This window comes from Stegodyphus dumicola, chromosome 4 (genome assembly GCF_044657685.1).
Source record: "Stegodyphus dumicola isolate Sdum_Otavi_A_Nest chromosome 4, ASM4465768v1".
Classification (NCBI taxonomy): domain Eukaryota; kingdom Metazoa; phylum Arthropoda; class Arachnida; order Araneae; family Eresidae; genus Stegodyphus; species Stegodyphus dumicola.
The window spans coordinates 114,764,816-114,791,726 of NC_140771.1; the positions used below are offsets into that span (position 1 = coordinate 114,764,816).

Genomic DNA, 26,911 nt, shown 5'->3' on the forward strand with positions numbered 1-26,911 from the left:
CTTCAGTACTGGTACATAAGCAACATAATCTGCATGAATTAAAAATGAGAAACATTTCTAGTTTAATAATTTTTTTTTAAATTATGTGTTTATGATTCTAAAATAATAAAACTGCAGGAACACATTAATAATATATTTTCAGTATTTGAAAGCTTTTAAAATCAGTTGCATCATAAAATTATAATTTAAAGAATGCTACACACTAGTAAACCACAAATAAATATCACAATAAATAAAAGAAAAAAAAATCTTGAATTATTCCGATTTATATATTAATTGAACTCTTAATGCAAGCTAAAAAAGGTGTCAAAAATTCCAAAGTTTGAAATGAAATATCTCAGTTAATTTTTGCTGCACCTAACTGAAACATTTTCTGTTTAGTTTTTTACAATGCATATGAACTTTTAACAAATACAACTACAGGGATCAGTGACCAACATATAATAAATCAGAATTCAAAATTTTAATAAAACTGAATTTTTAAATTCAAAATTGTAAAAAAAAATGAATATTTGTATCATATAAAACATTTTTTAATAACTGCAAATATATGTTTATAATGAGTTTTATGAAAATAAAGATTGTATTCTTGGGGAGAACTGCTTTTATGTGGTAGTCATAATTCATTGACAGTACTAAAATATTTTCCATTTTCAACACAGAAATTGTTTAGAATATTTTTTTGGCTCACAATTCCAGAAATTTTTTCCATAATCCTCATTTGCAGAGTCATCAGTTTTTCTGCCTCCTTTTAAAGCAGAAGTCATGAAAAATGTGCTATGCCCTTACTAGGACTTGAACTCGAGATCTTCTGGTGGGTAGTCAGATTATGCCATTAAGGCATGCAGTAAAGAGGGAGAAAATACCTTACACTCTCTCCCACTTAAAGGGTGACTGGGTAGGAGGGGAACCAGTCATCAAATCTTGGCAGTGACAAATTATCATCCATCACCTTTTAGTTTGAGCACCACGTGTAGAGAACATTAGATATTTTGTTTTGGAGCAAAAGATGTGAAAAATGCACAGTGCTCTTGCTGGAACTTGAACTCTAGATGCACTTCTAATTACAACACAAAGATCTGTGATAAAAGAGGGACAAAATAACTTATATATTTCTTTTCTGAAAGATTTATTAAGCATAAGTATTTATTCTTAATAAACCAGTTTTCAATTATTGTTATAATCCTTTCTCAAATTAAATACAAGTATATATTTCCAATGTTTCTATGATACAGAAGAAATATTCAGAAGTTTTCTTGATTTTATACATACAATAATTGAATGATAAATTTCAAGAAGCTTGTATGTTTGTGAAAGCTGTAGTTCAAATAGGTATTTTATAACATAAAAGAGTTTAATATCTTTTACATATAATAAAGATATATTTCTGCAATAAAATTAAGTATATATTTAAATTTTTTTCAAGTACAAAAAGTAGTGCTTATAATACAAGAGGAAGAACAAAAATGTTTTAAAAAAATCGCATTTATTTTTCAAAGCACATTTTCTTTTACATCACTGTCAGCTACAAGCAAAAATAAATCTCTGACAAAATCACACATATAACAATTACACACAATGGTAATTTTCTACTGCTAGCAATTCTTAAGAATATTGCTAATGATGTTAAAAAAATTTTAATACATAAGAATTTAGACAAAATCCCTGCTAATGGAGGAAGAACATTAATTTGAAAATCTGGAGAATGATGAAGATTTGTCACATAGCAAAGCAATTTGCACTGGAAAAGGCATTTCTTTTTCAGCTATAGTACAAAAATACTATAAAGCATCATGTGCATCATTTCTAAAAATGGGACAAAGTACTTCTTTGTTACATTACAACAAATTTTCCTTATATTCTAGTTTACATATTCATAGCAGATACTGGAATTGGACCCTTGATAAGAGTAGGAGAGCAAAATTTTCTAGTCTTAAGGTTAAGTTGTGATAACCTCTTGAAACTGTGCATTAAAAGGCTTAAAAACAATACATATTTCTAAATGTATTCATAATTAAGGGTAAAAGTGATACACAATTAAATATTTCAAAATTTTCTTAAATATAATTAATAATCAGATCTGCTTGAAAATATGTCAGTAGTTACTACACCTATAAAATTCAGAAAATATATTCTCAGTATATGGCAACAAATTAAGAGAGCTCATAACATTTTAAGGAAACTTGCCTTGTTAAAACACAATTTAAATAAAATTAAAATTTTACAACTAAGTTGTTTATGCTTTAAATGCATAGATATATTAAGACCATTTTTGCCGAACTGTTCCTTAAAATCATTTTAAGAAATACACAATGCATCTATAAGCTTCAGGAGTGAATTTTTCAAGCAATCACTTGGCCAAGCGATGAATAGTAGCAATGGTTATTAATTCAATACAAAATGCTTTGTATAAAATACAACTTGCTTATGAAAAAAATGAAATGAAAATTTTTGCACAAAATTAGGCAGCTAATATGCAGTTAGAAATTAAGAGACTGAACATAAAGCAAAAGATTTTTCTTCTCACACAATAAGATTATCATTAACCAGTTATTCTAATGAAAAAAATGTAAATCACACAAATTATCTAACTTGGCATCAATAGACTGTTCTTTAAAATAAAACAAGGAAGCCATATGGAAAACATTGGAAAAATTCAGAAAAATAAAGTGAAAAAATAAAAAGCACTCCCAAAACTGATTTCAGTAAAGACATCCAAAAATTTATGATCCAGCCTAGCTGACTCAACTAGTCTTTTGACCAGTCTTTTCATTTAGCAGTAAAAAGAACATAAAAAGCTAAACACAGATAAAGATATTTCCTTTAAATCTCGATTTGTTATGAATTCTGTCTTTGTAGATGTATTGTGTAGACAGAGACAGCATTTTGAACAATGGAATTAAGTAAATTTCTATAACATCCCAAAACAGCAATAGTCATGAATTTTTAAAAATGAAAAAAAAAAAAAAAACATTTTTTTAATATTACTAGAATAAAATTCTTGATCATCCACACCAACAAACTTGAACACTAACAGCTAATTTTATCACAGTAAATAGAATTTGCAACAAAATTACCTAGCAAATGTAAATGCTAAGTAACAACATCTATAAATGGCAAAACCAATAAGTTTGGAAATATAAATGACTCAGTTGAAATTATAAGTTATGAAATATACATTACTAAACCTTTTTAACAAACAAAATATCCCTAGTAATATAATATTAAGGCTGAGAAAGTATTGCCTTCTAATTCTTTAAAAACAAAGCAGTATCTGAAGCAACTAAGTACTTATGACCATAGCCCAAATATTATATATATATGTATTTTAAATGGACACAATATATACACAAGTGCAATCTTAAACTGTTGCTTTAAAAAAATCAGACAACACATCAAGGTCAACTTTAGCGTCCTAGTACCTCACAGGCACTAAAATATTAGAACTTCTTACACATTTGTACATGTAACGAGTTAAACACAACATTCATTTTTTAAAACATTGCAAGCTCATTCAGAACAACTATGTATAATATCTTGTTACAATTCCTACAGTAATAAGAAAACCATAATCAGTGATTTTAATTATCAAAAATCACATTATTATCCATAGAACGGAAATTACATATTATGGCACATTTCATATTACAATATACACACACATAAAAAAAAAAAAAAAATATTTTATGAAAAAGAAAAACATTTAACTTAAGAAAATTTTTAAGCATATTTTATATCACATTTGAAATATAATACTAGTTATTTACAACTAAAGACTAGAACTGATTAAAAAAAATTAACACAGATTTTGTAAATTACTTTCCCAAAGTTCAGGTAGGATGCCATAAGACAAAGCAGTATTTTCACATGCATACATTATGTTTAATATGGTCAAAATGAGGGTTCAAAAGGAAAAGTTAAAAACACCCGATTAATGTTACAATTCCTACAGTAATAAGAAAACCATAATCAGTGATTTTAATTATCAAAAATCACATTATTATCCATAGAACGGAAATTACATATTATGGCACATTTCATATTACAATATACACACACATAAAAAAAAAATATTTTATGAAAAAGAAAAACATTTAACTTAAGAAAATTTTTAAGCATATTTTATATCACATTTGAAATATAATACTAGTTATTTACAACTAAAGACTAGAACTGATTAAAAAAAATTAACACCGATTTTGTAAATTACTTTCCCAAAGTTCAGGTAGGATGCCATAAGACAAAGCAGTATTTTCACATGCATACATTATGTTTAATATGGTCAAAATGAGGGTTCAAAAGGAAAAGTTAAAAACACCCGATTAATAAAAAAACATATTATTTCAAGAAAAGATGGAGAAAAAGATATCAAAATCTATGCATAATACAGAAAATAAATTATACTTTAAAAAGGAATAATGTGATTTTAAAGAAAAGTCAATAAATATTACTGATTAATTACTTCATATGAAAATACAACTAACAATTCATCCTATATGTATAAAATATAAAATAGATACCAGGCCATCAAAAGTCAACTTTTCAAGTGTTGTCATTTCTTCAAAAACAGTATAGCTTTCTCAAAGAAACTATCCCATAAGCATATGATTTTGCCTGGACGGCTATGCAAAATCCCCAGTAGACACATTGGTGAAATAAACTTTAAATTTGCACTTCCTCTTTAAACTAGCAAAAGATTAAATCCAAATCTGAGCACATGTTTTGAAAATTATATGAAACCTGAGAAAAAAACTATATTACATTTCTGATAATAATAAATATCATTTAAAAAGTCAGTACTTAATAATGGCTTTTAAATACCTGAAGTCATTTCTTCATAGCTTCTGCAATTTTATCTGCTATCCACTGAAAAGTCAAAATTCACTTTAAAAAAGTGCAAAGAAAAACTACAGTACATCTATTTTAAGCCTTATTAAAATAATAATAATAAACAAAGATTTTCAGATTGACACAAGAACTTACAGATTATAAATTAAAAAAAAGTTATTTCAATAAATTCAGAACAAATTTCGTCAAATGTCTGCAGGAACTTCAGTCTGACAAAATAATATTTCCTAAAAGATGAAAGGAGCATGGAATATAAATGTGATCTAGATGAATAGGATGATATTTTTTTTTTTTTTTTTTTTTCAAATGAAATGATTACATATAAAGCATACCGTTATTTGAAATCCCCAGCATTGCCAGGCATCTTTTTCAGTGTTTGAGAATATATTTTATCCACTATTCTGTGAACATATTTGGTTAAGAGTGCATTCACTAGTGTGAAGGCCTAGTCAAATCGGATCACTACTTACCACCAACACTTAATGATAGTCCTTTATTTCATTCTCTAATACACTTCCTGCGTATTTATCATTCTCACATATCTCCACAAGGTTAACAAAAACGATACCCAGTATATAGCAGAAAATAAATGGTGATTTGAACACACCAAATTACTTATTGTGACACATGAAAAATCCACGAACCTAAGTTTCATTTGAATGCTCAGTCTTTGCACCAGAGGCATAAATTACAGCAGAAGTTTGTTTATCCAAAATAAATGCAGCAGAGGCACCTTGAAGAAAATTTTTTCTCAGAAAAACTATGGTAACTATTTTAAGAAATTACTGGTAAAAATATATAGAAAGAGTAAAACCTCGATTACTTGGTGTAATGGTATTATAATAGCCTCGGATAATCAGAAACTCAATAAAGATTAAATTTTAAACCATTCCAATTTTTCTTTCAACAAAACTCTCTGAAATTGTTTATTTGAAATTCTGAAAATAAGTGTGCAAATACAACTAACCATTAAAACTGTAACTCTCTTTTATTTCATAACAAAATTTATTTCCTTCCATTAACAAAGGCAAGATTTTACTTCATGACAAAAATATTCATGAAAAAACTGGAATAAAAAAAAACTGTGAAATTTTGTTAAATTTCTTACATGCACTTTAATGAAACATTTAAAAAAAAAATTATTTAACTTTTTCTTTCGTCATAGTCCTATTACTCTATCAGCTACTGCATGAAAGTTTTTGAACAACAAAATATGATTAGAAGCATCAGGATTGTTTTAACTATTAAACAGCTTTGCTCTAGGCTTCAGTGCCTATTGTTGGCCAAGATGTAGAACCTTTGAATGCTGACAGTTCAACTTGTGTTTAAATCCTGGTGAATATGCTGGCTGCATGGAAGTTTTTATGGCTTTCTCTATGTGTAATGTGCATATGAATCAATTCTCCTTATCAAGTCCTTCCCAAAGGCATCCCTCCTTTTAGGCAGAAAGCCACTGTGTGTTTTGAAAAAAAAAAAAAAAAAAAAAAAAAAAAAAAGACTTAAACATGGCTGTCACACTTTTTCATTTTCATCCTAAGAAGCAATGAAATTTTTGTTGTTTTCCGAATCTATGTCATAAATGACTAATTCAGCATTTTGCTAAAATTTGAAAATTCAGTTCAGTCTTTTCTACTATTATCCATTCCAAAGCATCATCCGTTTATCCTTTGAAATATGTATATACATTACTTGTCAGTTAACACTGCTTTCCTTTTTAATCATTGTAAATTAAATTTGTTACCACATTTCACAATAAAATGGTTGTTAAATGACCCATTAGATCAGAAAGACCAGAAAACCAGTCAGTGATAAAATTCCCAAACGTTACTGATTTATGCATTCTACATATTAATAATTATTTGTTTAAACCAATAGTCACCTTGATTAAAAGAGACTTATATCTAATGGAAGACTGGTTAGAAGAGATTCTATGGGACAACATAGGTTATAATAGTTATAGAGATTAAATAAGGCAAAAAATTGAAAAAAGTGCTAAAGTTCTATTTTTACAAAGTCAACAAAAAAGTTCTTGCCATTTCAGATATGACAATGGAAGAGTGAACCCCAACATAAAAATAGTTGCCAAACCTGGCCATGAAGCATTTAGGATGGGAGTCCGGACACTGACCAAGAATATAAAAGTGCGCTGCATCAGTACTTCAAACATAACTCACATAGCGACTGATTGAAATGGATGTATCAAAGACGCTCGATCGGACTTGTTTGCTGTATGATTTTAAAGTGGGCCCATCAGCAGCAGAATCAAATCGCCAAATTTGCAAGGCCTTGGGGGATAATGCCATTAACCACTAGGCAATGGTTCCAAAAGTTCAGGTCAGGGAATATGTCTCTTCGTGATGCCCACGCAATAGTTGACCACAAGTGCTGGACAATGGGGCATTGAGAGCAGTCATACAGAGTGACAGAAGCCAAACATGTGGTGAGCTTGCTGCACACTTCCAGGTATCTTATGAAATGATCAGATTCCATTTGCACCACAAAGGAAAGGCATACAAGCTGAGAAAGTGGGAACACTACTCACTGTCTGATGCAAATAAGCAATAGCGTGTCACTGCCTGTTTGTCATTGCTTATTTGGCACTGCAATGCATCCATATTTAATCTAGTACTCACCAGCGATGAAAAATAGGTCCAGTATGACACACCCAAGTGTTCCAGACATTGGTTGTCACTATGGGACCATGTGCCTCACACTGCGAGATCTTCTCTTCACCCACAATGGATCATGCTCTGTATCTGGTGGACTAGTTGCTAAGTGGCGCACTATGAGCTCCTGTAAGGGGGCCAAATTATCACGGCAGGCCTGTACTCATAGCAGTTGGAAAGTGTACATCAGGCACTGATGCATAAAGAGCCAGCATTGGTCAGTTATAAAAGTGTACTCCTCCTCCAGGCCACATGTGGCTCGGGAGGCCAGGAACACCACCCAGCAAGTGGGGCTGGAAGGCAACACCCCATTCACCATACTTCCCAGACTTTGCACCAACAGACTACCACCTTTTTCATTCCCTGGATAACCATATTCATGGGAAATCCTTCAACAACCAGCCAGACTTCGAAAAGGCCCTTACGGACTTCCTTGCGTCCAAGACTCCCGAGTTTACTGTGATGGTATCGCACAGCTATCCACTCGTTGGCAAAAGGCACTGGATGCCGATACTTTGAGGATTAGTGGTGATTATTATTTGTTTTATGACTTTTTCTTTCTGACTGTCCAAAACAGCAAGAACTTTTTTGGTTACCTTGAATTATACTTATCATTTTTAAATTGATATGAAACACAATTTTATGAAACACGAATTGAAAACCTCATAATATCCCATAATTAATAGTAAGTTTGCTTCAGTTTAACAAATAACTCTTATGTTACACTATCAACACTGGTTGTTGGCACAGAGAAATGTTTGTATGACATGACAAAAAATCACTTAAGCTACACTAAAAAGTGTTTTTTGAATTTTTGGTGATCCTTGTTTTCATTCTCAGTAGCTATGGCTTTTGGTTTTATCAGCTGAACTCTAACAAGACAAGCTTCTTTTTAAAGCAAGTCAGTAAGTACACTTACAAATTCTAGATTTTATTTAATGTAGTTAATTTTTAAAATAAAATGCAAAACCACTATTTATCAATGTAATCAAGAGTTTTATTACATGCATTATAATAATAAACTTCCTTCTTTCCTTATTTCATACAGCAGACATGACAAAATTCATGCATCTTTCATTTTCCATATTTCAGATAAAACAAATTATATTTCCATAACTGCTTGTTTACATTCCACATTTTATTCAGAAATATTTTATTTAAAGCTCCCATAATATTAATTATTGATAACACATTATAAATAATTGTGTTACTTCCATTTGACTTATATGAAGTTTCACAAAACAAAGAGATACTATTAATAAAGAACTATAAACAAATACTTATATTTTATTATTTGGAGAGACGAAATCAACTTCATCTTTCTAGATTCTAGCCAAATGTCTCATAACTGGTATATTGGGAGGATAAGAAATGCAAATCCACATTTTTAAAAGTTAAAGGTTTTTAAAAGCAAGAATTTATACTATATAATATTTGTATAAAGTAATATGGAAAGAAGGAAAAACTGAAACTGATTAAAAAATATAATGCATAATTTCTAAATTACTGATGAAATATAAAATTTCCATATTATGTGAACTGAGTTTGCTGAAACCAGCAAGAAATGTATAAAAATTTTTAAGGTTAAAAATACTTTTTTTCCCATCGAAATTCCAAATGAAAATACAAGTTATTTATTTAATGGAACAATCGTACATACCACAGCATTTTGTCGATCTGTAATATGGACAAGCTTCCCAGCAACTGATTTGCTAAAAAGTCCTTTTTTGTGTGGAGTCTGTTAATAATAATTAAAAAACTCAGAACTTTGACAATTGAACATAAAATAGCTATTAGGAACCTAAAATTAATAATATTAAATCAGACAGAAAATAATAATATGCTGTACCAATAACATTATCCTTAATCCTTTATCAGTCACTTCTGGTGGATCTCGTATTTCTTCAAAACGATATTCCCATACCGTATTCCACTGGCCAAATATTTCCCCTTTTTCGATGTACATTACACGGCTGAAAAGTGAAAATTAAATGCAATTATTTATTCATACATTAGAATGTTCAGTACATTCACATAGGATATTTTCCAAAAAATTAACTTTCTTTCTGGCTGTGACATATTTGTTTATTTCTAGTCCAATTTGTGATGCTTTATATATTAATTTTTATTTCTTTACAAATAAAAAATTTAAAAAAATTGTTTCATACTTGTAGCAATAATTTGAAACCTAAATGTATAGCTAAATATAAATAATTCTTTTAAACTATATTAATATTCTAATAATTTCTGTGCTCAATATTTATCAAGTAGCAAAACATAAAATTTTTCATAAAAAAGAACAGAGAGAGGATAGAAGAAAATATTACTTGTTAGTTACTAGGAGAAATAACTTTTCATCTGCAACTGGAACATGAGCTAAATATACATCTGTATTAGCATATTTTCCCTTTTCAACTTCCTAGAATAAGAATATCTACTTAAATGGATATACAATAGACATTACTCATGTTTGGCACTATCAATTATATAAAATAAAATTACACTTTTTAATTTTTTAGGACAAGAAAATAAATCTAAATGAAACAGTTAATTAAAAAAATATTCTACTCTTCTTGGAAGTTTAATTTATTATTATGTAACATTTGTTGCAAAATAATATATTATTTTCCCAGATTCTTTATGCTTAAGAAATATGAATTATACAAATGCATATTAACACAAACTCTAGAAGTGGTAGACTTTAATAAAAAAAGTTACACTAAAAAAAAACTGTCTCGAAAAAGCATACTTTCCATAAACATACTATTTATAATTAGTTATACTGTTTATAATTCATTATACTATTTATAATTAGCTATTCCTTTAAAAAATTTTGACAGCAATACTGCTAAATATCATTAAAATTGAGGCAAGACAAAGAATTCTTACATTTGAAATACATATTTGCAACTTATGCTTAATTAGTTATTTTGGCATGTTTCTTTAAAAAATCTATTAAAAACTACATTTTTCATACATTGCTCTTGTAGATTAAAAAAAAAGCATTATTTTGATAAGAATATATTAGAAATCAGTAGAAATTATGCACATATCTTTTTAAAAATCTCATTCCATACATTTACTTTGATGGTATTTTTAGTACTACAATAAATGCTAAGTTGTTTAGATTTGAGGAGGGCATTTTGCAATGTTTGGGAAGATGTTTCTCTCTACTAGAGTTTCAACTGAAAAACAGGTAATCTGTGAACTGGTTCTGTAGGACATGCTTTCAGTATGCAACATTTTAAATAAATAAAAGTTATAATTTTAAATATAGGAACATTATGGATTAATTCTAATTGCATAACAATTTTACTCAAGAACTCAGACTCTAGTTAACGCTAGATTATTAATGTTAAATTATAATTGCATGCCTCAGTGACTGCCAATACACAGTCGAACCCGGTTAATTTGACTACTGGATAATCGGACCAAATCCTAACGAACCGAAACAAATTCTATGTACATAAGCCTAATATTATCCACTTATTTGGACCAAAAAATGTGACAGTGAATAACAAACAGAAGCCAGAAGTCAGCCGTGCACAGTTGGATGTACAGGTGAGCTGCGACATATGGGAGGATCTGTAGTTGCAGCTCCCCAGGAAAATGCTTTATCAAAGGTCAGGAATTCCTTAAAGTGCATGACAAAAGCAAAACTGGTGAAAGGTGAACACGCGCAACATTTTCTTTGACCTGCACCTCCGAGTTTCAAGGAAATGAACAATAGAGTGTCCGGCTCCACCTGAAAGGAATTCCCGCCTGTCAATCATGATTAAAGTTTACATGAGAAAGCTAACATTTCACCTTTTGGGGATGATTTTAGTGCCAAAGCTTTGAATGGTGAGCATTTTACCTCCCTCTTGACATCAACATCTTGAACCCGAAACACCAAGCTTTCTTCAGACCACTTTAGTCAGTGAACTGTGCACGTGTCTTGTCTCCCCTGCCAAAATACCACGACAGGACTTGACGTTAGCTGAAAAAATTGGTTTCCTGGATAAGATCAAGCATCAACCATGAAATATGAGTCAGCGTCGGTTGGTGGAAATAACCGGATTGGCAAAGACTACAATTTGGTGCTTGATAAAACAAGAGAATGAGCTGCGAGAAGAATAAGCACAATGTGAAGGACGAGGAACTTCCAAAAAACGGAAGCGTGAAGGCAAGGACCTAGATGTCGATGAGGCCCTTAATGAATGGTTTGCCATTGCTACTGGATGATCTGTGCGTGTAAGTGGCCCAATGTTAAAATGCAAAGCAGAACTCGCTAGAAAGCTTGGCCACGATGACTTTAAAGCTACGGGCAGTTGGTTGTTTCTATGGAAATCTAGACATGACATAAAATTCAAGAAAGCACATGGCGAGAAAGAAAGTGCTGATAGTGCAAATGCTGAAGAATGGAAATCAACAAAACTGCTCGAACTTTTTGAAAATTTTTCAGCAGATGACATCTACAATGCTGATGAGACCGGGCTGTATTATCGTGCTACACCGGATGGATCGTGTAACTGTCTTGTGCTGCTCAAACACGTCAGGAACGGATAAGAGGAAGCTGTTGGTTATAGGAAAAACCACTAAGCCTCGCTGCTTTAAAGGACTTAGGATGGAGAGTTTACCAGTTGTTATCGTGCGAACAGAAATGCGTGGATGACCTCTGAACTTTTTAAAGAATAGCTGAAGGATTGAGACAGAGAGCTACAATGCCAGTCGAGAAAAGTGCTGCTTCTTCTTGATAACTGTGCAGCACATTGTCATTTAGATTGCTTGATGAATGTCCAACTAGAATTTCTACCTCTCAGGACCATAGCTTTTGTCCAGCCAATGGACATGGGCATCATAAAACATTTGAAGACCCTTTATCAAGCAAGGTAGGTTAATTACATCCTTGAAGCAATTGGTGAAAGTTTGCTGACATCATCATCAAAAGCCAGCGAAGTTAGTGCAAAGGTCAACATCTTACAAGCAGTTACATTTGCGGCCGACAGCTGGCGAAAAGTGAGCAGCAAGACAATTTAGAACTGTTTTTCTCACTGTGGCTTTGAGCACTTGGTTTTGGTGATGGATTTGGACATGCTCATTGAAAGTGAAAATGATGATTTACATGTGGAACTTCAACAGGTACAAAATTGTGAAGAATTTTTATCCATTGACAACGAGCTTCAATGTTATGATGAAAATTAAGATTGCGACACAGTAATCATTGCAGCAAATTGGTATTTCATGCAGGAGGGAAATGAAGGCAGTCCCATTGCTGCACTAAGATGCGTCAGATCACATTGGTAAGTTCTTCAAATGTTGACTGGAACTTACTAAGAACTTGTTTTTATTGTGCTTCGCATGCTGAGTATCGTGGATATCGTTTCTTAGAATTTGCTTCTAAATTAATTTTCTCAATGAAAAAGGTTCAAATGTAGTTCTTGTACCGCACAATAGAGGGCATAATTACATTTTAGTACATGTTTTACATGTACATTTACTGTTTGCTACATATAGCAATCATACTACTTGCTACATATCCCGTCTTACAACATTGGACATGTTCGTGTAATCGGACCAGCCGGTTATTATTAGAACCAAAACTATCGCTTCCCGATGTGGTCCGATTAACCAGAATCAACTGTATTTCTCTTCCAGATGCCGGTTGAAAATAGGACCTGTTTGAGTATTGCTTTGGTACAGAACTCTAACATAATGTTATATTTTGTATAACTTGCAAATAAAATAAAATTTTATTTAAACTACCTCACTTATGTGGACTTCTTCTAATAATTATGCTACAATGCTATTCAAGAATTCACTTTACCAATATACTGATGCTAAGCAAACTTTTAAGAACTCAAGACACACACACTGAAATCTGACATTTCAATTTTAAAATATTGATCAAAGAAAGAAAAAAGTAATACTTATTTCATGCAGCTAACTCTCAAAAGCACAAGAAAAGATACCTATTTTTTACTCAAGTATTAACCCCTTCACGCCGACTGTCACATATACATGCCAGCAACGAACACACTTACCTACTGGCCGACACGCAGGCGTGCCAAAGGATTTTTCCGTTCTCTACCAACTGTCACGTATTTGTGCCAGTACTTTGGAACATTTTTCAAACTATAATTTCTGCCACAAGATGGCACTGTATGTCCATATGGTTTCAGATACATGTACATTAGACCTTCTACTCGAAATGAGAGAAGCATGACTCACATACACGTGTTTTTGATTATACAGTAGAAGTCCATTAGTCCGGAATCCAACAGTCCGGAATGCCCGATAGTCCGGCATCGCTCCGGAAAATTGTAAAAATTTTGGTTTTCTCCAAAAGTGTGTCTTTAAAGCAAATAAAACCGCTCGAGAGCTAATCGGAAGTTTTCGGGGTAGTTCGAGATCATCCGGAAGCGCTCGGTATTGTTCGGAAACAATTAGCGGCTGGCTAGTCTCAGCTGTCACAACAAATTCAGGTGCTGTGCAGCTCCGTTAATCAATCACAAAGCCATTTTTTTCTGCGTTGTTGTTTTGTGTCCTTTCACATCGGAGTAAACGTAACTTTTGAAACTGTTTATAAAAAAAGTGATTTTCGTTCTAACTGTACAGTGACCATGTTTTCAAAACCTAAGCCTTCGAGTTCAAAAGGAGAGAAACGAAAACACGTAACACTGACTCTCAATCAGAAACTAGAAATCATCAAATGGCTAGAAAAAGGCGAGAATAGAAATGTTTTAATGAATGAGTTTAATATTGGCTCATCAACTATTTATGACATTAAAAAACAAAAAGATGAACTAATGAAGTTTGCTTCTCAATCGGTAACAACTGAAAAATTGGCTTCTAGACAAACATTAAAAAAAACAAAACTGGAACAGCTAGATAGTGTATTGTTCAAATGGTTTAGTGCAGTACGTTTTGAAGGAAAGCCGGTAACAGGGCCAATGATTGTTGAAAAGGCAAAGAAATTCGGCCAAGATTTAGGAGTTGCTGAAAGTGAATGTAATTATTCTGATGGTTGGCTCAGAAACTTTAAGTTTCGGCATGGAATTCGAAGACTTGATGTAACTGGAGAAACCCTTTCAGCAAACCAAAACTCTGCAGAAAAATACACAGACGAGTTTGAGAAAATCGTGGCTGATAATGATTTAACACCTGAACAGATTTACAATGCTGATGAAACAGGGCTATTGTGGCGATGTTTACCAACATCTACACTAGCTGGGGGAGGAGAAAAAGCAGCCAAGGGTTTTAAAAAAAACAAAGACAGATTAACCGTTTTGCTATGTGCTAATGCGTCTGGAAACCACCGAGTGACCTCTTTTGTGATAGGTAAATCTGCAAAACCCAGGGCTTTTAAGAATGTTACACACTTGCCTGTCCAATATGATGCTCAATCAAATGCGTGGATAACTGCCGCCCTCTTTAAAGACTGGTTTTTTCACCACTTTGTGCCTGAGGTCAAGGAATCCTTCAAAAGCCTTGGTCTACCAGAAGATACTAAAGCCATCCTTCTTTTGGACAATTGCAAAGCCCATCCGCCAGTAGATGAGTTAGTTTCTGGAAATATTGTTGCTACTCTGCTCCCACCTAACGTAACTACTTTGATTCAACCCATGGACCAAGGGGTTATTCAAAATTTTAAATGCTTTTATAGAAGGTCTTTTATTCAAGGCCTGTTAAATGCCGGCTGTGACGTGACTGATTTTCAAAAAAAGTTTACAGTAAAAAATGCCGTCTATGCTATTGCACAGTCTTGGAACCAGGTAAAAAATACAACACTCCAAAAATGCTGGAGAAAACTTTGGCCAGCTGCAAACCCTGCATCCGACCTAACTCTACAAACTGATGAGGAAGAAAACCATCAAGACGCTCTGACCAAAGTTTTGGATGTCGTTAGAAGTACTGACAATCCCTTGAAAAACCTGCCTGAAGATGAGGTAGAGGAGTGGCTTTTAATCGACGAGAATGAGCCTGTTGAACAAGAACTAACTGATGAGGACATTATCAACATTGTAGTAAACCCTCAGCCTACTCAAAATCTTGAAGAAAATGACTTAGATGCCGAAACGGAAGAAAAGGAAAAAATCAGCTAGGCAGAAGCTGCAGAATCACTAAATAAGTTTATCTCTTTTGCCAAGGCTAGTACTAGCTACAGTGCTTCAGAAATTATTGATTTCCATATCATTAGAAATAAATTTTATACTAAACGCCAAAAGTCAAGAAAACAAAAAGACATTCGTGAAGTGAAATATGTTTTACAGTACGTGTACATACATTATATGAAATGTAAAATAAACTTGTTGTATGTATTTGCATACTGTATTTTTAGTTTAATTATTAACCTAATTGTTCTTATAATTACCGCCCGATAGACCGAAATTTTCGGTAGTCCGGCACCGAGCCGGTCCCGAACGTGCCGGATTATTGGACTTCTACTGTATAAACAAACGGGGAAATAAATGTTTCCGAATGGCGTGATTTATGACGTCTCTTTAAATCACAATTTATTCGCACGTGGTAGTTGTTTACTGTAAGTAGAGAAGTTTTATTTGCTCTAAAGCGTTGGGTATTTCGGTTTGCAGTTCAGTTTTTAGAAAATAATTAGATCTTGTTAGACGTGAATTCTTTGTTTTTACCGTTGCAATGTCGAAGCGTCGAAAATGTTTAACAGAGCATGACATAGCACAAATGATGCAAAATATTTCAGATATTGATTCTGAAAGATTAACTGAAAGACATTTTCCAAAACTTTGTTCAGAAGAGACTGATAAGAAATGAGACGACGATGCTTCGTTTGTTCACATTCCCGGAAAAATCCTCCAAAACGGCAAATGAGTTATTACGAGTGCAAGGAATGTAATGTACGACTGTGTGTAGATCCCTGTTTTCAAATTTTTCATACGAAAAGAGAATTTTAAGTAATATATTTAATTTTCAGATGTATAATGTTAAAATTCATAAAATGGTGAGTAATTAAAATAAAATGTGCAAAATATGCATTTAAACAAGAAATAAGGTAATTAAAGTATATATATAAAAATATCTATAAAGCATAAGCCATTTAAATACTCTATAGAGCATTATTAAACAATGCGTTGATACTTTGGAAATTTCATGGATTTAGGCTTAGTAGCAAAAAAGCCCCCGGCCCTGGAGAGACGCTCGTGTAAGACACTGCCCGCCTCAGCGATAAGCACGCGTTTTCGCTACCTGGCTCGAAGGGGTTAATGTAATCAAATATAATTTCTTGCAACTGCAAATTAAAAATATGAGCTTGTATTAAAAACTAAAAATATAACACATTATAATTTCAATTACCAATAATAGTTTGTTGCCTTCTGCTTCTCTTTTTACATATGGCCTAATTATACTATCAGGCTGAATAAAACGAGGCACTCGAAGACGCTTCACATCATCAGACACTTGAGTTGCCCTATTCAGAAGATACAGTTATGTATGTCACATTCTCATAATTTTTAAATAAAATTTTTAAACTGCTTTGTATAGAAAAAATGTATTATTTACAGATTTTCAGCTATTTATAATTAAATGTTTCATAATTACCTTTTAAATTATTTATTAGTTCAATATAAAAAAGCAAATTTATTCAAAAAATACATATAATTTAATAATGAAATTATGCATAAATATCGTTGCATGCATACAGGTTGGTAATACATTGAATGTACACAGAACTGATGATAGTTTAATAAAATTTATTTTAACAAAAGAAACACTTTACAGTTCTGGAACTTTCCATAAAAATTCTCTTATAACTCTTCTTAGTATCACAGACTACAGTTAATAGTTACACTTCAAACTACTAAGAATGTTAAATACTGCACAATGCAAAGCACATCTAAAAGGTAAAGCTTATATGGAGATCTCTCAATGCTCTATACACAATGTTGAACTAAACTGAGAAACTCATGCTTTTCCTGATCTTATATAGTTTTCCCCGAGCTGCCAAGAAATATCTAGTACCGCTCACTTCTTGAAATTACTAGAAGGGGAAGACAGATCACAGTTATACAGGGACTGCACCAAAATGTCACCCAAATTTGGTGATAAAAATTCACCATAACCATTGCCAGCTTGGCAACATCTCGCCAATTTAGCATGATAGCCATTTACCTATATGTTAAATAGACTTGCCCTTGTAGTCTTATTTTTCCAACACAGCTTCATCTCTTCCAAGTTTTTATGTTACATTATACAAAAAATACCACAGCTTCACATATAATTTCACTAAACTTATTTACATATATACAAAATTTGTAACAATATATTAAATCATTTGGTGAAAAAACGCATTAAAATTATGTATAAAACAGAAAACCTTATGACACTTTCTATGAATGGACCTTAAGCTACCAACAAATCACATCTGCCATACGTGGGAGCAAAGGACACTAAAGATGCAAATGCACTAAGAGAAAAGTTGTGAAATTTTTGTCTAGTGCAGGTGTGAAGCCTATATAGTCTCATTACTGAATAAGAAACTAATACGATGATGAGTTTATAAACCGAAAGCTGTTAAAAATGTGATACAAGAAAAATCACATCATAATCAAGAGCACGCATTATTACTGAACATGACAGTTGGATCAGCTCACCACACATTATGAACTGAAGTCGTAAAAAATTTTTACAAAACAGAGATACAAGTCAATATTCATATTCAAGATAAAAAACGAAAGAAAAGCATAATAATGCTTGCTAAGATTGGTATGGGGCTTATATTGAAGTGCTTCTGAAGCTGAATATGAAAGAGGGTTTACACTTCTAAAGAGAAGAGATTTCCCAGCCAATGATAAGATTAAGTCTGAGATGCATGAGTGTTCTACTCCTGTTCAAAATAACATTTTCTGTAACATATCTGTATGCTTATTAAGCACTGGACACAGACCGAACCTTTGCTTGATGGAAACTATGCTGAACATTAACAATATAATTATCTTATTGCTTCTAATAAATACTCTGAAAACAAAAAGCTTTGGCTCTCCACTAAGCATTAACATATTAACAAAGTATTTACAATTGTTAGCACACATGAAATAAGAGTAGCTAATCAATAAAACAAGGAATAAAATGCAGTAAAAATAAATATTGCCTAAAAATTCTGATAATTCATTACCTTGAACTTTTTCCCTACTTGTTTAACTATTAGCAAACAAAATTACAATTCAATATAATGTTTTTCTTACTACACTTAATTCAGTGTAAAAGCTAATGCTACCTTCCCATCATATGACTTGTGTAAATAATCCAATATTTAGAAAAAGGCTGCTAAAATATATTCACCTTTTTGTAACTAATAAATTGTATTTCCAATGCCATATATAATGCAAGCCCAGATATATTTTTTTCACATAAATTTATAATGTTTTACATTTGTTAAGTTATTAAAAAGTGTTAAAAATTTTTTTAATAACTCTTTAAAGTGTCGACTATAACATGAAGTCTTAAATTTAAGACCTCTTTTACCAGGATTCGTACACATTTCTGCACACAGAAATTAAGTACTTTTAAGGACCATTAATGAAAAATATTAAGGACCTATGAGCAAATGGAAACTGAATAAATTAAATTAAAAATATTATCTAAGCCTGAATTTCACTTTTGTAACATCATCCTAAAAATAAAATAGATCCCTAAGTAGTATGCAGTATTACTAAACCTGAATTAATGAACATAACTATTTAATAAGTTTGAGCATAAAATAAACTTAATGCAATTTATGAAGTACCATTAAATATTTTACACTTATAATAGTTGGTCATATTTGAAAGAAGATAGGTGGCATTTACGTTTTACTAACAGTTAGCTTTATGTTGATTTTTTTTATGTCTCATTTTGTCACATACTTGGTCAGTCTAGAGGTTTAGCAGGTAGATTTTATGTCAAACGGCAGAGGTTAAAATGAGAAGTAAGATCATAATCAGCATGATTCAGAACAAAAGACTGAATGTTGTCTCTGCTGCTGCTTGTCTAGAGAGAGACCTGCTGATTAGAACAAACCTGAAAGTCCTGATGCAGGCATGGTTGGCAAGTGTTGAAAGTTAGTCAGGCTCCGTTTGATGCAGTTAGTGTCGTAGCTTCATGTAGAGTTTGAAGGGTTGTAACCCAGTTAATATACTTTATAAGGCATTAAAGCACCAGAGGTGATAAGTTGTTTCGTATTATTTTAAGTCTCAGTAGATGCAAAGAATAAGTTTTACTTGAATTGTTATATTTTCGTATTTTATCTTGTGACCACAGTGAGTATTATTGAAAGGCAATAACTGGCTTTAATATGTAGAGATAATTTTTAATGATATGCAGTTAGTTATAAATAATTAAATTAGGTATTTGATAATCTTAGTCATTATGGATTTACATGACACTGTTAAATTTTATTTTTTAACAACATTTGTTAAAAAAGCCCTATTAAAATCAAAATCTAATAAAATTTGACAGTTTAAAATACATGTAATTTATGACATTGATTCTTAAACGATATTAGAATAATTACACATTAAAAGCTACAAAACATTTATGTTTTGTAACAACACTCAATAAAATATTTATCCGTCATTTTAATTCGAAGCCTTCCCAGACATTTTGGCTAGTTTATATCAATTTCCTTCTCTTTAAGCATCTTTTCTAACAATTAGAGATTTGTTTCAATATGCAAACCAATGCTCTCCCTAGTTTCTGCGTGCTTTATCTCCTAACTTGTCAACCTCTCCACAATGTACCTATGAGGGTTTACTTGATCTGGTAAAAGTTATATAATCCAAAACCGCCGACAGACATTAAACATATTATATATAAAAGTAACTACAATATCAGACAAAGGTTTAAATAAGCCTCTTATTTAAAAAGAACTTAGAACATAAAGGCATGTTCTGATACTAACAAAATCAATTATAGCTCACGGTGATGAAATTAAACAGCAGCAGTCTAATTCAAACTAAAAATGTATAGAGGTGAAAGGTTATACAATTTAATTTTAATTTAATCTGGCTCAGTAACTCTATCATATGAGGAAATAGAAAAGGGAAATTATAGTAAAGGCTGAAATCATAAACAATTGGGTAATTTACATAATAATAACTGTATATATCTTTGAAGAATAATTTCTTTATATACTCAGTTTCTTTCTTCAACATGTTTCCTTTTCATTTTAGAATTTTTGGATTTAATTAAGGATTTCTGATATTCTAAAAAACACTAAATGAATTTAGAATGTTCAGGAAATGCGGCTAATTTTATTTTAGTAATATGAACACTCAGAAGAAATATTTTATATATATAGTAAAGGCTGGTTACAGAGCTGATGTGGCAGAATTTTGAGAATTTAGTGACACACCGAACAACAAAATCTAGAAATGGCAATACTTTTAGAATTTAGAGCAGGCATTGGAAGCAGAATTTAGGATTCACAGAGATTGCATCAGGTGGGAAATGCCTAGTGCCAGCTATGTGTATGATGCATTAAGACATATTAGATGAATGTTTTAAATTACAGGTTTTCAATTTCTTTATTAATAAAAAAATCCCTTTCTATAATGCTTGCCCATGTAATAAGATTACAAGCATTTTTGATATTTTCCATGCTTGTGTCTAGTGAAAAGTAGAGAAAATGAATGGAAGATTAACATGTTAAGATTCCTAGTATCAGAAGTAAAACATTAAATATTATGTTTTCATTGTTCTTCCAGACGTTCTCCAAAAAGTAAGAATTTCATTGCAAACTTTCTGTAAAATACATCCATTACGCGTTGATACCATGGAGACATTTTTCATTTTGTCACATATTTCTCGAATCTCCTAGAATCGTGGGTCTATAAATCTTGCCTTCAAATCCTTCTAAACTTTCCAAGCTGCGATGTCTAAAATCCTAAAGAAAAATTATCCCTACCAATTCTGCAACAGCAAAAAGCCAGAAATATTTTGGAAAAAAAGAAGGAGGGAAAAAGTGCAAAATTAATTTTATAGAGAAAACATGCATATTCTGAGAATTTTGAATATTCTGAGACAATCATATGGGAAATATTCCTACTATGAAAATATTAAAAAGAAGACATTTTTAATTAATTACATAGCTCATTTTGCTTTTGCTAAAAGCTCTTTTGTAAATTGTGCTTTATAGCATTATACCTTGTTTATTTTTCAAATTCAAAATATTGTATAATAAGTTGCCAAAATAAAAGTTATGACAACGAAAAAAAATGTTTTATTTTATTGTTATTTTTTAAATATAATTTCAATATATTACCATTATTTTAATGAAATTAATTAATGTTAAGATGTTTAAAAAAAATCGTTGAAAAATTCTTAATCTCGGAATTAAAAATTATCTATAGAAACTGATCTCAAAATCGCTAAAATGTTGAAAAGTCGCCAAATTTAGAACCGTTTAATAAAAGAATTCACATCCCCGAAAGCGAAAAGTTGTTTAAGAGCTCTTTATTAAAGAAAATGAATTTCAAAATGCTTATGTTTCATTTCTTGCTTAGAAACTCAAGTATCCCATCATTTATATTAGAAATAGAAACAAATTATAACTCATGAACCCATTCAAAAGATAACCATATATGCATTAGTCAATCGCCAAAAATATTTCTCCAAAATGCTAATTCACACTCAAAATGGCAGTCGTAAAAACAGACAGAAATTTCAGATGATTAAAATTAAGGACCTTCTGCTGATTTTGGCCAAAATCAAGGACTTTTAAGGACCAAAAAACTTAAGGACTTTTAAGGACTCTTAAGGACCGTACGAACCCTGTTTACTTATTTGTGGATAATAGCTTCAAAATAGAACAGCTCATATGTCTAAAATTATCTAGTTAGCCAATGTTGTTTTGCATTAAAATATACTTATAATAAAGAAGATAGAGAAGTGCTTACACACGATACATATGATAAAAAGAGATGCAGTGAAAGTCTTATTTAGAGAATTGGATCTGCTACTATAAAATTTACTAACTGGTTTTCTAACATTTCGAAAAATGTTTTAAACAATACCATTAATAATCAAATAAAAAATATTAAGGATATTTGTACTGAGGTAGAACAGAAACAAAAATTTTAATGCTTACAGACACCTTAGAAAATAATCAAGTTCCAATAACTTTCATTAATTTACACTGAGGTTTTATCTTAATGATATGAAAAGCCATTCTTAAGCCTTTATTTTTAGAAGGAATGGTATAGATAGGTGAGAAAGAATTTCATAGTGTATAAATGTATACAGTATTATTTTGGTAAAAATTTGTATGATATTTCTTTATATAACTACTTTTTTTTGGACTAAAAAATAGGCAATGTTTTGTCTCCTGAGTCACTATTGTTTGCCAATTAGCGTAAAGATTTTTCCTTTACAACATTTGCTGCTTAATTTTCATTTTTCATTACTTTACCACATTAATTTTTTAAAGACACAATTTTCTTTTTAAATTTCTTCCCCGCCCCCCTACTACATGGCGAGAATAAAAATTCATCAGTAGCAACCTAGACTGCACATTTCTTTCTTTCCCCTCACCAAAATTCTAGATTCTAACAGTTGTTTGTCTTCTTGGATTTTTCACTGAGATACAAATAATTATAGTTTGGTTCTGTAATTATTTTTCTTCTTTGTATATAAAGACGTTAATTTAAAATTTATTATCATAGTAAAACATTAAAAATTTAAGAAGTTTTTATGCATTTTTAATACTTATTCGAAATTTTGCTTGTATTTATATGTATAGGACTGTAAACTCTTAACTATTGTTTTTTTTTGGGGGGGGGCGCATGGGTGAAATTTGTTCTGTAGGGGAGGAGTTTTTAATTTTCAGGGACACTGAAAGCATTTATATTATTAATTCAGTGCCTCGAATAGTTTTAAGCTTACAGAAACAGAATAAAACAATCTGGAAAAACTGTATTATCATACGAAGGCTTTACCTCCTCTTGACAATGTAACAGTCTGAAGATAATAATACAGATTTTTCCACTTTTTAGCCATTTCTACCAATGTATTTTAATTCATATGATCATGCAAATATTATTTTGACTCCACCACTTTTAGGTTTATTTTTTAAACTTGAATTAAAAAATAGCTACATTTATAATTGTCTATTAATTTGCTCAGTTAATAACATATTGCTTTTTCCCCCTTACATGTTTTTCTTTTACCTGTTAAGTTTTAATTTTAATTTAATCAATGTTTACATTACATCTTGGCAACATTATGCACAGGAAATACTTTTTAAGCCCTTGTTATGTATGTTTTATCCAATTTAAGTAAGTATATATTGACGATAAAATAACTTCAATTTACAACAGCCCCTTAATTCTCTATTTTAACTTGGGCATTTCCCCTTTCTGTCCTAAAAACAGAAGCTGCTCATAATATAATAAACCTCTCTAAACTACATCACGTTAACATAATAGACGTCATATAAGTCTTGCATAACACTAATCACATAAGCAGACACTTATATAAAGGCTTCAGACAATAATTTCAATTTGGGAACTAAAACATTTTATTAACCAGTCAAGATTAAATATGAGGTCCATCAGCGGCTGAGCGGTAAAGTCGCTGAACACAGGTAGTTCGGTCCGAGGTTAAAATCCCGCATACGGGCTAGCTGCATGGGCGTTTTCGTGCTTTTCCCCATGTGTAATGCATATACGAGCCAGTCCTCCACAAAGGCATTTCTCCCCTTAGGCAGATAGCCCTCAAGGCTTTGCCATAATCACACACATACAAGATTAAATATGAACTGAAATTCATAACAGGATATTCAATGTATAGAAATTCATAACAGGATATTCAATTGAATTAGCTTCTAGTTAACTGACCTTTTTCCCTAATGATATATCTATATATATTTCAATGATGCTTTTACATAGCTCTTTTGTAAAAGATTAGACTTTTCCCATTTTGAATAACATTGATACATAGACTGTAGTAGTAAACTTTAACTAGTAGCGAAACTTTCCAGTAATAAGCACACAAATCATATTTTTTCAACTTGTTAACACTTCTTTTTTCAATTAATCAGTGTACATGTCACTAAAGACCCACAAATATAAAAAATGAAAAACTGTAAATACTTCTTGTAAATTATATGCATATTTAATTAGAAATTTTTATTTTATTAAGCAGAAATATCACTAAACTTACTAATATATTGATATTCCAAATCACAAATAATCATATGAAGAAAAAATTAGAAGAATCCATAAACTGTGTAACATTACAAGATTTATGAATTAAGATTTACAAGATTAGAATTTAAATCTCATGATTACCGTTTAACAGCTTCTAGTGAATCACTAGCAAAGTCAACAACACCTGCAGTAGGTCTTGTAACAACACCAATCAGACCTTTCCCAATGCCTTTAAAGAAACCACCTACACCACTTTCACGAGCACCTTCAAGTGGTTTTGTGACAATTCCGGTAACGCCATCAAATACACCCTGAAATAAAATAAAAAGTTATAGAAAATTTGCAAGTATTATAAATGCACACATACTAAAACAACAGTAATAATTTCCTTGCATCCAACTGTCACTTCCAAGTGGACATCACAAATATTAAAAGCAGTTCAAATAATTTTCAAAAATGAGCATTAACAAAATGTATAAAAGCATAAACATTTATTAAAGAATTGTTTTCTTATTACACTCTCTATTAAAGCGAAAAATAATAAAAATATATAAAAATTTATAAAAATAATAAAAATATTAAATAAAAATATATGAAAATAATAAAAATGACTAAAAATTTTATGTTTGAATTCTAAGTAGAATTTCCGGAAGGAAGTGACAAACTCAAAAAATATACCTTGAAAAAGAACTAAAAAGAAACAGAACTAAGAGTTACACTGTTTGAATTTGAGACTTTTTGTACCAGTGTACCAGAATCGTAAATTTCACTACAAGAGAAAAGCCAAATGTCCATCCATTATTACATTTTAAATCAAAACTATTTTTAAGAGACCAAAGATATCTCTATTCAAATTCAAATTTAAAGTATTAAAATAATATTTTTAATGGTATGTGCATAAAATAAGTACCAGCTATTTTTCTTTCAGTTACATCGAAAGTACTGTCTCTTTATAAGTCTAAAACTCTGAGTTTCATGGGCATGATTAAGAAAATTGTTAAAACTAATTGAGTTCTTCCTCATACAAAATTAACACCGGCCGAGAACATGTTAAGAGATTTCAGTCATAAAATTTACATCATCATTTGAAAGATTTAATTAACATACGCAGAAAAAAATAAAAGCACAACAAAGCACACAGATCCCAACTATACAAATCTAACTGTTTAGAGCTTTAAAAATCATTAATTTTTTTAATATAGAATCAAATCTTTATGGTTTTTGTATTTTACTTTTGGAGTCTATTATAATGCATATTACATGTATGTTATAGAATTGTGTATAACATACATGTAATAAAACTTAATGTACTGAAAATGAATCAATGATAAAAAACTATGATGTCATCAGACATTGATAAAATAATATAAAAAGGTGGAACTATTAAATACAATCATTTAATTTTTTGAATAGCTATAAAATTTAATGTCAGCATTGGTTAGTGAATTCTTACAGCCTTTATTTAAAACTACAGAAATAAACCATAACTTTCATTAGCGATCACAAGACTTTTTAATTTGTTACTAAATGTATAACCAGACTATATTTTCAGAATTTTAATCCTCTTACAATACGTTTTTAATATTAAAAAGTGCTACCAACACTCTTTTAAATAAATTGTTTACGCAGTCACAATCCAATTTTCAAGTACATACCATTACAAGACCTTTTCCACTTTGTGCAATACCATGAGTAAAATCCTGTGGTCGTCGAGATATATTCTGACGGCGCTTTTTTTGATAATCTTTGTCAAGAGTTAGAGCTGCAATTCCTTTTCCCAGAGTTCCAGTAATTCGTGATGCAGCCCCTGCAGCCCCACCTAAACAATGAATGCAAGACATAATTATAATGAGCAAGAATAAAGATAAACATTTGTGTAACAAACACCAAACTAATTCGCATGACTTCATTTCTTTATTAAATTGACCTGAAACTAGCTCTATCAAAATTCACATGAAAAATGCACACATACTCCACTTCTCAACTTTGGATACTTAATAACAAAATGCCTAATTCTACAGTTATGCACAGTGAAATCTCTTAAAGTTATCACTTTCTGTAGTAGAGTGCTACAGAAAGTGACCAGCTTTTTTGAGATCATGAACATACTGGCATGCAAAATTTAAGGAAAAATAAAACCTCCAGTTACAATTTTAAACTTAAATTGCCTAGATTTGGAAAACACACATAAAGTTCAACAGATGAGGAAGAGATGAGAAAAACAGAATAGCAGCAATAAATACATAATGCGCAATGGCA

General features: G+C 31.1%; 1 protein-coding gene across 8 annotated transcripts in view; it reads right to left on the reverse strand.

Moving 5' to 3' along the window:
• Positions 1-1,469: 1,469 nt before the first annotated feature.
• Positions 1,470-26,911, reverse strand: part of Vps13 (vacuolar protein sorting 13C) — a 334,969-nt gene continuing 309,527 nt past the window's right edge. For 7 of the 8 annotated variants that reach the window (XM_085815349.1, XM_085815348.1, XM_085815353.1 and 4 more), the window contains 8 exons: positions 26,308-26,471; positions 24,794-24,963; positions 16,824-16,938; positions 9,842-9,933; positions 9,364-9,487; positions 9,175-9,252; positions 4,822-4,866; positions 1,470-4,686 (listed from right to left, as the gene is read on the reverse strand). In XM_085815349.1, coding sequence (XP_085671475.1) covers positions 4,828-4,866; positions 9,175-9,252; positions 9,364-9,487; positions 9,842-9,933; positions 16,824-16,938; positions 24,794-24,963; positions 26,308-26,471 — 782 coding nt within the window. In that variant the 3' untranslated portion in view covers positions 1,470-4,686; positions 4,822-4,827. Of the gene's footprint in view, positions 4,741-4,821; positions 4,867-9,174; positions 9,253-9,363; positions 9,488-9,841; positions 9,934-16,823; positions 16,939-24,793; positions 24,964-26,307; positions 26,472-26,911 lie in introns of all 8 variants that reach the window. The other variant, XM_085815347.1, reaches the window with a different exon arrangement.